The sequence below is a fragment of the Triticum aestivum genome, chromosome 4A, assembly GCF_018294505.1.
Source record: "Triticum aestivum cultivar Chinese Spring chromosome 4A, IWGSC CS RefSeq v2.1, whole genome shotgun sequence".
NCBI lineage: Eukaryota > Viridiplantae > Streptophyta > Magnoliopsida > Poales > Poaceae > Triticum > Triticum aestivum.
In genome coordinates, this window is record NC_057803.1 from 640,325,357 (window position 1) to 640,339,233 (window position 13,877).

At 44.9% G+C, this 13,877-nt stretch overlaps 1 protein-coding gene across 1 annotated transcript; it reads left to right on the forward strand.

Moving 5' to 3' along the window:
• Positions 1-1,126: 1,126 nt before the first annotated feature.
• LOC123087836 (DEAD-box ATP-dependent RNA helicase 3, chloroplastic) lies at positions 1,127-7,671 on the forward strand. The gene is made up of 10 exons (XM_044509953.1): positions 1,127-1,538; positions 2,379-2,512; positions 2,608-3,019; positions 3,814-3,912; positions 4,237-4,461; positions 5,039-5,416; positions 5,762-5,905; positions 6,082-6,177; positions 6,374-6,756; positions 7,114-7,671. The coding sequence occupies exons 1-10, from the start codon at positions 1,182-1,184 to the stop codon at positions 7,181-7,183; spliced, it is 2,298 nt and encodes a 765-aa protein (XP_044365888.1). The 5' UTR covers positions 1,127-1,181; the 3' UTR covers positions 7,184-7,671.
• Positions 7,672-13,877: the final 6,206 nt, after the last annotated feature.

A 13,877-nucleotide genomic window follows, 5' to 3' on the forward strand; every position in this document is an offset into this window, starting at 1 on the left:
ATTGCGACAATTCCATATAGTCCATGATAAAACAGTAACTCCCTCACAGATTTGGGACTGTAACTTATGGTGAACCCCATCAACCAGTTTCTGAACAAACTTGTCCTACTCTTGGGTGGTAGGTTAAAGGTGTCAAGCTTCATGCACTAGCCAACGCAACAAAAAATCCGAACTATGGGAGAGGGCCGGGCATTATACTCCAACACCCCTCTCACGTCTATGCTTCTTCAGAGTTTATGTCGTGAGCAGCGGAAGCGGGGGCATGTCGCAATTGTTTATTGTGTTTACTGGGTTTTGAAGCTTGAACTTCTTGGTTGCAAGTTTATGCACCTAACCAGTTCAGCCATCAGTCCGAACTATGGGAGATCGGGAGAGCACAAGTTGCGCGTGTGGAAAAAACCCTAAAGCTCTAATACCATGTTAAGCTTCATGCACTAGCCAATGCAAGCAAAAGTCCGAACTATGGGAGAGGGCCGGACATTATACTTCAGCAAAAGGTAATATGGATAGTATGCGATGGTGATTTAACACGTGGGCGATCTAAGAACAAACACTGCATCGATTCCTCATCGCCATAAAAACAACAGTTCACACAACCTCGCCATCTACTCGTATGTTTCTTTCGAGGTTGTCATTGGTCAGGATCACTTGTGCTATCCAAGGAGGCAAGGACCACATAACGAAATCAACCTTCAACGGGATTTTTAGATTCCAAATAATGTGCGATGAAAAGGTTGCCACCATTGATGATATTATAACACGCAGAACTAACCGAGTAAATCGACATCGTCTTCTGCAACGGGCCTAAGAGCACACGATATCTTGCCATGACACTTACTCTATATACTCACAATGCACCACTTGAGAGACATCACATGATGGTGAGCCCATTCACACACACTTGTCCTAACCTAATCTGATGAGGATATTTCACAAAATATCAGAGAAGGAAGCATAGGGACAAGCTTGGCATTGGAGAGCAGAGAGAGAGAAACAGAGGAGGGCGTTTCCTGTGAACGAGGAGGCTCCCCGTCGGCGAAAAACCCTGGCAAACCCCTCGGCCCTATCCACCCCGCCCCGGCCCGCCTATAAACCCTCCCCCCTCCTATCCAGAGGCGAGCAGCCATCCGTTCCATTTCTTATCGCTTCCCTCCCCCGCCCCTTCTCCCCCTCCTCTCCCCATGGCTTCCCTCCTCACGCTCCCGTCCCTCTCCCTCTCCAGCCCCAGCGGCGGCGCCGGGCTCGCGCCCGCGCTCCGGCTCCGCGCCGCCTTCCGCTGCTGGGCGCTCGGCCGCAGGTGGGCGGGCGCCGCCGCGGCCATCGCGTCGCCCAACTCCGTGCTCAGCGAGCACGCCTTCAAGCGCCTCGGGCTCGGCGGCGGCAGCGACGACGAGGATGACGAGGGGTACGGGAGCGACCAGGAGGGGCCCGCCGTGGAGGGGGACGCGGATGAGCTCGCCATTTCCAGGCTCGGCCTCCCCGCCCAGCTCGTCGCCACCCTCGAGAAGCGCGGAATTACCCACCTCTTCCCCATCCAGGTGAGCTGAATTTCTGTCATGTTTTGGAGCAGCTTAATTGTGTTTGACGCAATTTCAGGTTAGCTGGCTGTCGGGAGCAGACTGGAGTGGTGTCTGTCAGTGTAGAATTCAGTGAATTCAGTTGGTCTTGTAATTCTTGGACCTTGGTGCATACATAGGTTAACTGACTGTTAGGACGGGAGTGGTGTCTATCAGTGCAGCATTCGGTGAATTTAGTTGGTACCGTCGTGTTAGTTTTAGTGGGGAAAACAGATGGTAGTGGTGTCATAGCAAAGTTGCTAAGTGCCAACACTTGAACCTAATAAATATTTTCCATGAACCCATAATTGATTCAACACTACCCAAGCACTTTGTAGTGAGATTTGACAACGCCTATGTTGTAGCATTCCATTGTAAGTCAAAGTGTCAAACTGTCCTGTTCTCACAAATAGCACCGAATGTGGGCAATTGTCAGATGGCACCGGAGTTGGGGGCAGCTGTGCCATTTGTTCCCCTTTTTCGTGATTCGTGAATAGAATTAGCCTGTTCCATTTGTATTTCTAAGTCTAAGGAAGCTTTGATAACACATTGTCTAAGTCATGCTCATTAAGGAAATGCACAATGTAACAAGTAAAAAGATGATGTTAGTTGTATGAATTAGTTTTACTACGAACTGTTATCTACTCCTTCCGTCTCAATCATAATATAAGACGTTTTTGTATGCTGTTTTAGCTTGCAAAAACATCTTATATTCTGGGACAGAGGGAGTACTTTGTAACACATGTTTTCACTGTGCTTGTTTTACTCCATATGAGGTGCTTATTTGCCTGGTCGTTTACTGATTTGTCTTGCTTCCTCCAGAGGGCTGTATTGATTCCAGCACTTGAGGGCCGCGACCTGATTGCAAGAGCAAAGACTGGAACTGGAAAGACGCTAGCCTTTGGTATACCCATGATCAAGCAAATAATCGAGCAGGACGAAGGGCGGACTCCTGGGTACACATTTATCTTGTTTTGCATCTTCATGATGTGCAGCATTAAAATCAGTTGATAATTCACATCCCCTAACTATGTTTTTTCTCTTTTGGCAGGCGAGGTCGTATTCCTCGAGCTTTGGTCCTTGCACCCACTAGAGAGCTGGCTAAACAAGTTGAGAAAGAAATTATGGAATCAGCGCCAAAGCTTAGTACAGTGTGTGTTTATGGTGGTGTCTCGTATAATACCCAGCAGAATGCACTCTCCCGTGGTGTTGATGTTGTCGTAGGAACTCCAGGTCGCCTAATTGATTTGATAAATGGTGGAAGTCTTCAGTTGGGAGAAGTTAGGTATCTGGTCCTTGACGAGGCTGACCAGATGCTTGCAGTTGGGTTTGAAGAAGATGTGGAAACAATATTGCAGCAGCTGCCAGCTGAACGACAAAGCATGCTTTTCTCTGCGACCATGCCTAGTTGGGTGAAGAAATTGTCTAGGCGGTATTTGAATAATCCTTTGACAATTGATTTGGTATGGCCTCACACTTTCACATTCATTTCCTTTTCCTATTTTTCCTTGTCCCTTATTTTTCTCTGGTTATTTTGCTGTTGTTCGACAAAAGTAGGCAATGAATCAGTGTTATCTACTCCAGAGCATTCTTGTATTTATTGCATCATTATCTTGACTTTAGACAGTCATGCATGTTAATTGTTATGATCATGCTCTATGGTTCCTTCTTTAGTGTGCTATATTCTGTGTAAATTCTGGCCACTAAACTTGGTATTTTGACACATGTGACCCACGATTGTCTACCGTACATTAATTCTGTGAAGCTGTATGTGAGGTTGAAGTGTTGGTTTTAATTCTTAGCCGTGGTGCATGACAAACTTCAACAATGTGCTACCCCTAGCTCTTGGAACTTAACAAAGGAGTATTTGAAGGATTTTACTGTTGCCATGTACTCCCTCTGTAAACTAATATAAGAGTGTTTAGATTACTACTTTAGTATTCTAAACGCTCTTATATTAGTTTACGGAGGTAGTATTTACTTACGCGAAGGCAGCCAGAAAATTTTGTAGTACTCTTCTAGTTTCTATTTGCTTAAATGCAAAGTGGGTGTGTCCCACTTGTAAAAATAATAAAACAGTGGGTGATAAGAGACAACAAGACTGGCCTTAGAGTATTTTGCTTACAGTTTTTTTAGCGCAACATGCTACTTGCACTTGAAGATTCCTGTTGCTGCTTTGTGAGATATATGCTGCTATGCTTCACTATTCGGTTTTTATGTTCTAATCAATCATTTGTTCGCTCCATGTTTGAATTAGGTCGGCGATCAAGATGAAAAACTAGCTGAAGGAATCAAACTCTTTGCTATTCCACTCACAACGACTTCAAAGCGCACCATTCTCAGCGATCTCATTACGGTATGTTAATGCAGTTTAATGATTTTTTTTAGCTGATTCTTTTTTTATCTCTTCCTCTCGTCTGTTGTTTACTGCTCTATGTTTTATGCTTAACCCCTGGGCTGGATTTTTTTTTACAATAATTGCAGTCTCGGTTTACCAGTTACATATAACAACTACTTTTGTGCTTTGAGTCCTAACGGCGCTTGACCTTTTAAAAGTACACTAAAAGATTTGCTTGGACCTCTTTAGTGTTTTAAACGTTAGTAAATTAGATTTTTGATGATATCCTAATTTGATCACTTTACATTTGCTAGTGCAATTACTCAAATCTTTTGTTGCCAGGTATATGCAAAGGGTGGGAAAACTATTGTTTTCACTCGGACAAAACGGGATGCAGACGAGGTATCATTGGCATTGACAACCAGTATTGCATCTGAGGCGCTTCACGGTGATATTTCACAACATCAGCGTGAGAGAACATTAAATGGTTTCCGCCAAGGGAAATTTACTGTTCTTGTGGCAACTGATGTTGCTTCTCGTGGTCTTGATATACCCAATGTCGATTTGGTGGGTTTCCAACTCCTCTTCACTTTATCTGATTCACATATTTTTGCAAATCATCCAGCCTCTAACACTAACTCTTTGTGGTCTGGTTGCTGACTGCTAAATGTTTTCACATTTCCAGCATATACTATGTTTGATGACTTGTGTTCACCAAATTATTGCTTTGTATATCTCTGAGAAAAAACAGTTTGTGCAAATTCCAAGATATATACTGCACGTTCTGTAGAACATTCAGTCTCTTTTTCTGCACCTAAACATTCAGTCTACACACATGATATTATTTATGGTGCTAAGACAATAAGTAAATAATCAAACATTTCAAGAACTTTGCCTTTGTTACACACTGAATTTGAATTCAAATACCGTCAGACACTTAAGTTCGGGATACCTTTGTTTTAGATCTACCTTTCATGCGTTTTATCACATCTCCATCTGGTCTCTTGTGCTAATCTTGCAATTCACGTGGTACTGTTTCTTATCAATTGCCGTCAGCTTATTAAATTCATTTCAGCATTTTGCTATCTCAAGTGGATTATGGCAGATACAGATTAATGAACGAGAGATATTTCTGTTAATGCAGATTATTCATTATGAGTTGCCAAATGACCCTGAGACTTTTGTTCATCGTTCTGGGCGCACTGGACGAGCGGGGAAAGCAGGAAATGCAATCTTAATGTTTACAACCAACCAGCGAAGGACAGTTAAATCACTCGAACGTGATGTTGGATGCAAATTTGAGTTTATTGGCCCACCTACAATGGAAGAAGTCCTTGATTCATCTGCAGAGCATGTCATTGCTACTCTGCGAGGTGTGCACCCCGAGTCGATTCAATACTTTGTTCCAGCGGCTGAGAGACTAAGCCAAGAACTAGGACCTACTGCTCTTGCTTCTGCATTGGCACATCTGAGTGGATTTTCTCAGCCACCTTCTTCACGCTCCCTGATTAGCCATGAGCAGGTAAAAAGTGACACGAGGAGATTACTCATATGCATGGTTTTTACATGAATTCCACCAATCCTAACTAATTTTCACAGTTAAGAAAACATTTTACCTGTTCCGCTATCATTATGATCCAGTTGTTCTTGCTTAAAACTTAGAAGTGCCTTCTAGACTTCTGAATTTGTCCAGTTGATGTTATATGTTTACTAGTACAGTCAACTACTATTAAAGTTCTACTAGTATCCGAATTGTCTCTACCATGGTGGTTATCCATAGCTTTGTTGTGCATTTGCCTGTTCTTGCAGTTTTCTCTTAAGCAAGACGTCTTCTTCAAATACTCTCATTAACTCTATTGAACTGCAGGGATCGGTGACATTACAACTTACCAGGGATCCAGCATATGCAAGAGGCTTCTTTTCTCCTAGATCTGTCACTGGTTTTCTGTCTGATGTCTCTCCATCTGCTGCTGATGCAGTTGGAAAAATATACCTAATAGCAGATGAGAGGGTGAGTTTTTTCTTCAGCATGTTGATCATTTGCTTCTGTGCATTTGTAATATCATTTTCCTTTAGGGAAAGAAAGGTGCATGCATAGTAACTGAACCATCATTATGAGGCAGTCTCTTTTCTAGTATGTCCCTGATTCAAATAACAATATTTTGTACACATTGCCAACTGTACCAGGTCCAAGGAGCAGTGTTTGATTTACCCGAGGAGATTGCAAAGGATCTGCTTACTATGGAACTGCCCGAAGGAAACACCTTGAGCAAAGTAACAAAGGTAGCTTTTGCATCTTGATCTTCTTAAGTTAATTACTATGGATATTTCGTGCACGGAAATATTGATGCTGGTTGTTATGAGCTAGGCTTGCACTACGCACATTATATAGTGCAGTACTTGTAGGGCTCTTGTTTATATGTGATGCTGGTTGTTGTGAGCTAGTGTGGTGACTGTTTTTATTACTTCCTACTTGCAGCTGCCGGTGTTGCAAGATGATGGCCCCGCTACCGACTCTTACGGCCGATTCTCAAACTCGGACCGGGGTTCTAGGAACCGGCGGGGGTCGTCCAGGGGCGGTATGGGCGGCGGCTCAAGAGGCCGTGGTAGTTGGGACTCTGATGAAGGATTCCGTCGCGGTGGCAGGAGCTCCAGCAGACCTGACAACGATATTTGGTCAGATGATGACTTTTCAGGTGGTGGTGCAAGGAGATCAAACCGTTCGTCATCCCCCGGCGGTGGTCGCTCGTCCTATGGTGGGCGTGGTGGCTCATCATCCTTGGGTGACAGATCATCGTCCTTTGGTGAACGCTCATCGTCATATGGTGGTCGTGGTGGCTCATCCTTTGGCAGCAGGGACAGGTAGGCCTCACAAAATCATCACTCGAATAACATCACAAATTGCTCTTTGGATGCACGCTTATCCATCTTAGTTGGTCCATTTGTATTTTGAAGTGGCATGTGCTCATCTTGGTTCTTTTTCACCTATGATGTTCTTTTCACTAAATAGATGCGAGTTTGAACACCTCATATGATATACTGAAGACTAGAGCTACACTACTTGCCTCAAGTCACCCTTAGTAACCTAATGCTTTACCTCGTGTGAAACTGATAATAAGTTTGCTAGCTTTTGGCCTTGGTACAGCTTACCTGAATCATGACCAAAACTTACTTGTACCTTTTCTTGAGCTAACACTCCCCCACCATTTGCTTGAGCAGAAGCTTCAGTGGCGCTTGCTTCACATGCGGGCAGTCAGGGCACAGAGCATCAGACTGCCCAAACAAGTAGACGGCGCAGAGGACGCGCTGTTTGCCTGCCGCACTGCTTCGTTCGGGCCCGATCAGTTTCGGACAAGCGGCTGGACAGTTGAACACAACTCCAAGGACATCGCCGGCGTACCTGATCTACGCGTATGCCCAACGGCGGATGGCGCGCTAGGTACTACAACAGTTTTGTGTGGTCATGGTTTCACCTGGAGGAAGATTTTTGGCACGCTGCTGACCCGCCGATGGAGAGCCTGGCCTTCTGCTAAATTATTCGTGTAATATCTAGGGGTTTTACAGGAACATACGCTTGTTTTAATTTCTTTTGGTTTGCCGCTTGTCGGAGTTGGTGATAGAATGTTAACAGCTACTACTACATGGGCCTTGTAAAGTTCTACAGAACCAAGAAAGCATTCAGAACTGTTACACGTCGATTAGAATTATTACTGCCGTGAAATGCGGAGATGTCAAACAACTCTGAAGCTTTTGGTTGATACGTCTGAGTTTGTTGTAGACAGGTTTGCGTCGGTTGTTCCCGGCAGCTCGTGCTTTTTTTTTTTTTTTTGATCTCTGTGAGATGAGAAGATGAGATGAACCAGTTACGAAGGTCAATGTAGTGCAGGACGGGAGATTTGACGCCCTGTGAGAGGCATGCATGGCTCATTTCAACATGGTGGGTTGATGGTTGGTCAGTGAGGCCAAACTGTTAGACCTTAGCAGATGGAAAAACTTGCGATTCCAAAAACTTGTTTTCGTTTCTGCTGATGCGCTGCTTACGGAGATGTGCATACGTGTTGTCGATGTGATCGAGTTGGACACGGTCGCGCCTGGTGATTGGAACGGTGTCGACGGGAGTGGGGGTGGTTGGCAACAGTATGGGAAGGTAGCGAACGACGCCGGCCAAACCATATGACATCAGAGGGGCAGGTCTGAACCTGGGGATGAAATGGGTCACGTCACTCGGTCAGGTTGGGTGCTAATCCCATCATGATAAACACACTGTTTTTCTCATGGGAATGGGAATGGTTAGCGAGCACGCCATTGACCGCGAGGAAGTAAAACCAGTGGGCAACCCGAACCAAAGCGCCGGTGTTTTCACTGAATGTCTGAATCCGGCACGGCTGACGGAAGAACAGTCGGTCCGCTGCTCTCTGCGGCTTCACCGCGCAAACGGGTGCAGATTCGCCATCCAGCCCAAATGACGTCTCGACGCGAATACAACTAAGATATGGACCGGGACACCTCAGCGTTGCCTGCAAGTGACCATAAAAATTACTAAGGGGATGTTTGTTTCCAGAGACTTTTCGGTGCCCTCTTAGAGACTTTTTAACCAAACAGGAGGGACTACTAGGGATTACAAGTTGTTTTTTGGGACTAAATGAAGAAGACTCTCAAGGAGAGTCTTTTTGGAGACTTTTTTCAACAATGCCCTTCCATACACTCATTGGCCCGCCACCCCATGGCGTTGTTTGGTTGTTATTTTTCTATATACTAGGGGTAAATAACATGATCATTTAATAACTTCTAGGGAGGGACTAGGCACTTTTTAGCCTCTGAAAACAAACAAGAATGAACTTTTTAGGGACTAAGGACTTTTTAGTTGAGACTAGAAAAAGTCCTAGAAACTAAAGACTTTTCAGCGGTATTAACTGCCATCAACGTGGACACGTGTGTGGTACGCGTTACATCGTGGAAGTAAGCTGAGAGAGAGTGTGTAGTTGTTGATTCTAAATTCTAGAGGGGTTGACTTTGCTTGCAAGACATGTGGACTGTGGAGTCGAATTTTTAGGAAGGTTCTACTGGACGTTACACACACATGTACTACGCGTACTACATCTTGTGAACTGTACGCGTGGACAATATATATACTCCAAGAGTGTGGTTATTAAATAGATATGCACTGTGACACTGCAACGTATCATTGCTATCAGTACAAGCACTCCTACGGTCCTGCCACGACGATTCCTACCCAAAGACGCTCCGGCAGAGAATAAAATAAAAAAACTTACCTTCATTTCGTGGTCAACCTTGCAGACAGGTTGCTTCATGGAAAGACATTGCCACCTGCCCAAGCAAGGAGTCCATGGGGCCGGCAGCCGGGTCTGACATTGTTGTACACTTGGCGCGCAAGTTGAGTTCCTTCCCCATTCTGACAGAAGCTGCTTGGTTAATCTACTCTGGGCCGGCGATCTGCAACTGGTGTGCGAGTTTTCAACAGTGTCCTGTTGACAAGAAAGATTAAAACAACTATAGCTAGCCTCGGATTCACACACCAAACATGTCATAATCATGCATGCATGGGTGTCCCTCCGGCCAAATGGCTCGCATGCAGCAGCAAGTATTGACTTTTGATCACTCAGATTTGACGCCACTGGCCATTCTGTTCACTCTTCTGCAGATGTGCCCAACATATGAAATATGCATTTCACCAATTTTTGTTTAATTTTGGTTTCAAGTGTATATAGAGCGGGGCAGCTAGCCGGCGTGCCGTGAAGACCAAGTCGGGCGTTTGACCCGCCAATGCCATCATCATTGGCTAATCATCATTCCTCGAGCGCCGATATGCCGCATGCACACCCAATCTATGAATAAGTAGAGGCTGTTTGGTTTTAGGACTAGCATTGTCATACGTTGCCATAATCTTTTGCCAAACTTGCTTAAGGTTTACGTGCTATATTGTTTGACACTCTGTCTACGTTAAGCAACGATGCCGGGTGGGCGCTGCCGATGGAGGCGATATATAATACGCCATGCAACGCTGTACGTATCCCGTATGCACAAGCGACCGATCATCTCCTCCGCCAGCCAGCAGAGCAGCGGTGTTGGTCGTTAACTTATATCCAATCGAGACGACGACGCCGTGCGTGGCTTGTCCGTGTTGCATGGCTGTAAGCGGCCTCGGGAAGGCATGCAGGCAATGAGCAGCTAGCACTGCAGCAAGCAACGACGAGCACGCGTTTTGCACGCACGGGCACGAGGCACCTAGTGCAATTCATCTCATCCCATCCACGGAGATCACTTGCTGCATACTAGTCCGGTTCATCTTATCTCACTGCGCCGCTTCCTCCTTCCTTCTACCATACTATTGAAATCTACTTCCTCCGTTCCTAAATATAAGTCTTTATAAAGATTTCAATAAAATGGAGGGAGTGTTCCATGTTCGGACTATTCCAGAATGCACGCGTTACACAATGTAGACACGCATTCACGCGCTACTTTCATGCCTTAAACACCCACAGGGGCAAAAAATTAATAAAACAGAAAAGGCAAAGGCAAACGGTTACAAGAGGAGAAAATACGCACCAACTGGGGTGGCCCCGCAAAATATACAATAGTTTTTGGAACGGAAATCTGCACTGACACATGCCATGGGAATGCTCTGGCAGTTAATTAGTGCCAAAGTTGAGGTGTCGACCAATCGATCATCAAAGGTTTTTGGTGCTCATATAGACCTTGATTATGTTCTAGACCGATTCATTGATGAAAATGATCCAGTTTATGCAGAGTCATCTGACTGTCCAATTTTTGGAACATGTCTACACAACACACACACACACACACACACACACACACACACACACACACATGTGACAATTTATGTTGACATCCAATGACATGGACTTAAATTAGACATAAGATTTTTTTAACTTTTATAATTAGATCATATTCATATGATGTCAGGATTAATTAATATGGATCTTACAAAATGCAACTTTCTGCAATAGAAGTTCATTTATATCATGTTAGTCACTTGATGCAAGAAATGAACATGTTAAAAACGATTAACATGGCAAGCATAGGCATGACGTGAAAGTACACATTATGTAGTGCAAAACACATGTAGGATGCAAATGCATAAGAGCTACAGGTCAATGGCTATCATCATCCCAAGTTTGTAAGTTTTAACATATTCTGTCAGTTATATTATGATGCACTTTTGCAATAGAGCTTTCATCAAGCAAATTGATCCTAACATAGATGAAAATGCCACCATTGCGTAGAACATAGAAAAATGCACAACATTCATGTAAGGCACGTTTTCATCGGATGCACAGATTAAAAGTTACAACGGTTTTAATATAAGATAGTGCAGCTCCTTTCAGTTAGGCACTGCACAAGGTAGTGCAGCTCCTTTCAGTTAGGCACTGCACAAGGTAGTGCAGCTCCTTTCAGCTAGGTGTTGCACAACCAAGAGTGGAGCCCAGGGTGCCACGCTGGCCAGGTGTGCCGCGCTTGCCAGTAAGGCCTCGCACGGTATAGTGTTGTGCCTACCTGTCTGGCGCCACACAAAAGGATCAGTTGGGTGAAATTCTTTCACCCATGATTCCCTTTGTGAAATTATTTCGCCCATATGTCATTTTTCTCCATTTTGCCAACAGCTGGTCATCCGATGCTCTGTGCACCTCCACCGTTCAAATGGATGCGTTCCTTCCTTGTGCAGATTCGCCATCCAACCCAAATGACGTTTCGACGCGAATATAAATAAACTACGGATTGGAACACTTCAGCGTTCCCTGAAAATGACGATAAAAATACTGAGTATTTTGGCAGTATTAACTGCCGTCGACGTGGACATGTGTGTAGTACGCGTTACATCGTAGAAGTAAGAGAGAGAGAGTTCGTAGAAAGCTATCGGTAATGGTTGCACTAGTAGAAAAAGGGCCTTCAGTCCCGGTTCATAAGGGCGCGGCCACGTGGAGCTCCACCTTTAGTCCCGGTTGGTAACACCAACCGGGACTAAAGGAAATTTTATGATTCTTTTTTTGAATTTTTTTAATTTTTTAATTTTTGAATTATTTTAACCTCTAGTCTGTAATCACCACCCCTCATCACTTCTCAATTTATCCTCTAATCACCCCTCATCATTCCAAATCATCTAACTTCCCGAATGGTCACCCATCCTCCCACTCCCCCAGCCTGAGCACGCTTAACTTCCGGGTTCTATTCTCCCTCGCTCCAAGTCTGCACTTGTTGTTTTCCTGACAATACTAAGATGTCAATCCTATTAACCTTCAGGAATTTTGCTTGAGCATGAAGTGACACATTTAGTACCGGTTCGTGGCAAGAACCGGGACTAAAGGTCTCAACCCCATTAGTCCCGGTTCGTGCCTCAAACCGGGACTAAAGGTCTAATCTTTAGTCCCGGTTTGAGGCACGAACCGGGACCAATGAGACCAATGGTTGTGGGCCAGGAGCGAGGCCCATTGGTCCCGGTTCATCCCACCAATCGGGACCAAAAGGTCCAGATGAACCGGGACCAATGGCCCACGTGGCCCGGCCGGCCCCCTGGGCTCACGAACCGGGACCAATGGGGGCATTGGTCCCGGTTCTGGACTGAACCGGGACTAATGGCCTGACCCGGCCTGGACCAAAACCTTGTTTTCTACTAGTGTTGTTAATTCCAGAGGGGTTGACTTTGCTAGTTTGCTTGCAAGACATGTGGAGTCAAATTTTTGGGAAGGTTCTACTGCACGTTACGTTACGCACACATGCACATCTTCTTAACTGTACGCGTGGACAATATGTAATCCAAGAGTGTGGTTAATTAAGTATGCACTGTGATATTGCAACGTATCTTTGCAACTAGTATCAGCGCTCAGACGGTCCTGCCACGGTGATTCCTACCCAACGACGCTCCGGTAGAAAATAAAATAAAAACCTGCCTTTATTTCGTGGTCAATCTTGCAAACAGGTTGCTTCATAGAAAGGCATTGGAATCCATACATTGCCGCCTGTCCAAGCAAGGAGTGCATCGGGTCTGACGTTGTTTTACACTTGGTGCGCAGTTGAGTTCTTTCTTTCCCCATTCTGACAGAAGGTTGGTTAATCTACTCTGGGCATTCTGCAAGTGGCGTGCGAGTTTTCAACAGAGCCCTGATGGCAAGAAAAATTAACAATTACTCCCTCCATAAACTAATACAAGGACGTTTAGATCACTACTTTAATGATCTAAACACTTTTATATTAGTTTACAGAGGGAGTATTCGAGAGACAGACATGTTATAATCATGCATGCATGAGTCCCTCCGGCCAAATGGCCCGCATGCAGCAGCATGTACTCCCTTCGTTTCTAAATATAAGTTTTTTTAGACATTTTAGATGGACTATAATATACGAATGTATGTAGACATATTTTAGAGTGTAGATTTATTCATTTTGTTTCGTATATAGTCACTCGTTAAAATCTCTAGAAAGACTTAAACAGAGGGAGTATTGACTTGCGATCACTCAGATTTGACACCACTGGCCATTCTGTTCACTGTTGTTGTTGCTGCAGATTTGCTAGTGTTTATGGATATGGATTCAATTGCAGGAAAGGTATACGTACTCAACTTGGATTATACTCGAACGGCGGGGGCAGTGCGCCACAGTACATAACGTACGGGGGAGTATATAGGGCGGAGCGGAGCAGAGCAGCCAGCCGGCGTGAAGATCAAGCCGGGGGTTTGACCCGTCTATCATCATTGGCTAATCATCATTCCTTGCGCCCGGATACGCACGCATGCATGCATGCACACCCAATGTATAATAAGTGGAGTGTATTGTTTTACAGTCAATCTACATTAAGCAAGCAATTGACGCTGCGTGCTCTGCTGCCGATGGTCGATGGAGGTGATAACACGCCATGCAACGCCGTATGCACAAGCGACCCATCCAACAAAATACAGCAAGCAGTGTCACCCGCTCGTTAAACTAGCCGATCGAGGTGACGACGCCGT

Bases quoted from the DNA above. Each gene is read 5' to 3' on its own strand.
- LOC123087836 (XM_044509953.1), top strand. From the start codon at position 1,182: ATGGCTTCCCTCCTCACGCTCCCGTCCCTCTCCCTCTCCAGCCCCAGC. The intron at 2,513-2,607 runs GTACACATTTAT...CTCTTTTGGCAG, and splicing joins GACGAAGGGCGGACTCCTGG to GCGAGGTCGTATTCCTCGAG. The intron at 6,178-6,373 runs GTAGCTTTTGCA...TCCTACTTGCAG, and splicing joins CCTTGAGCAAAGTAACAAAG to CTGCCGGTGTTGCAAGATGA.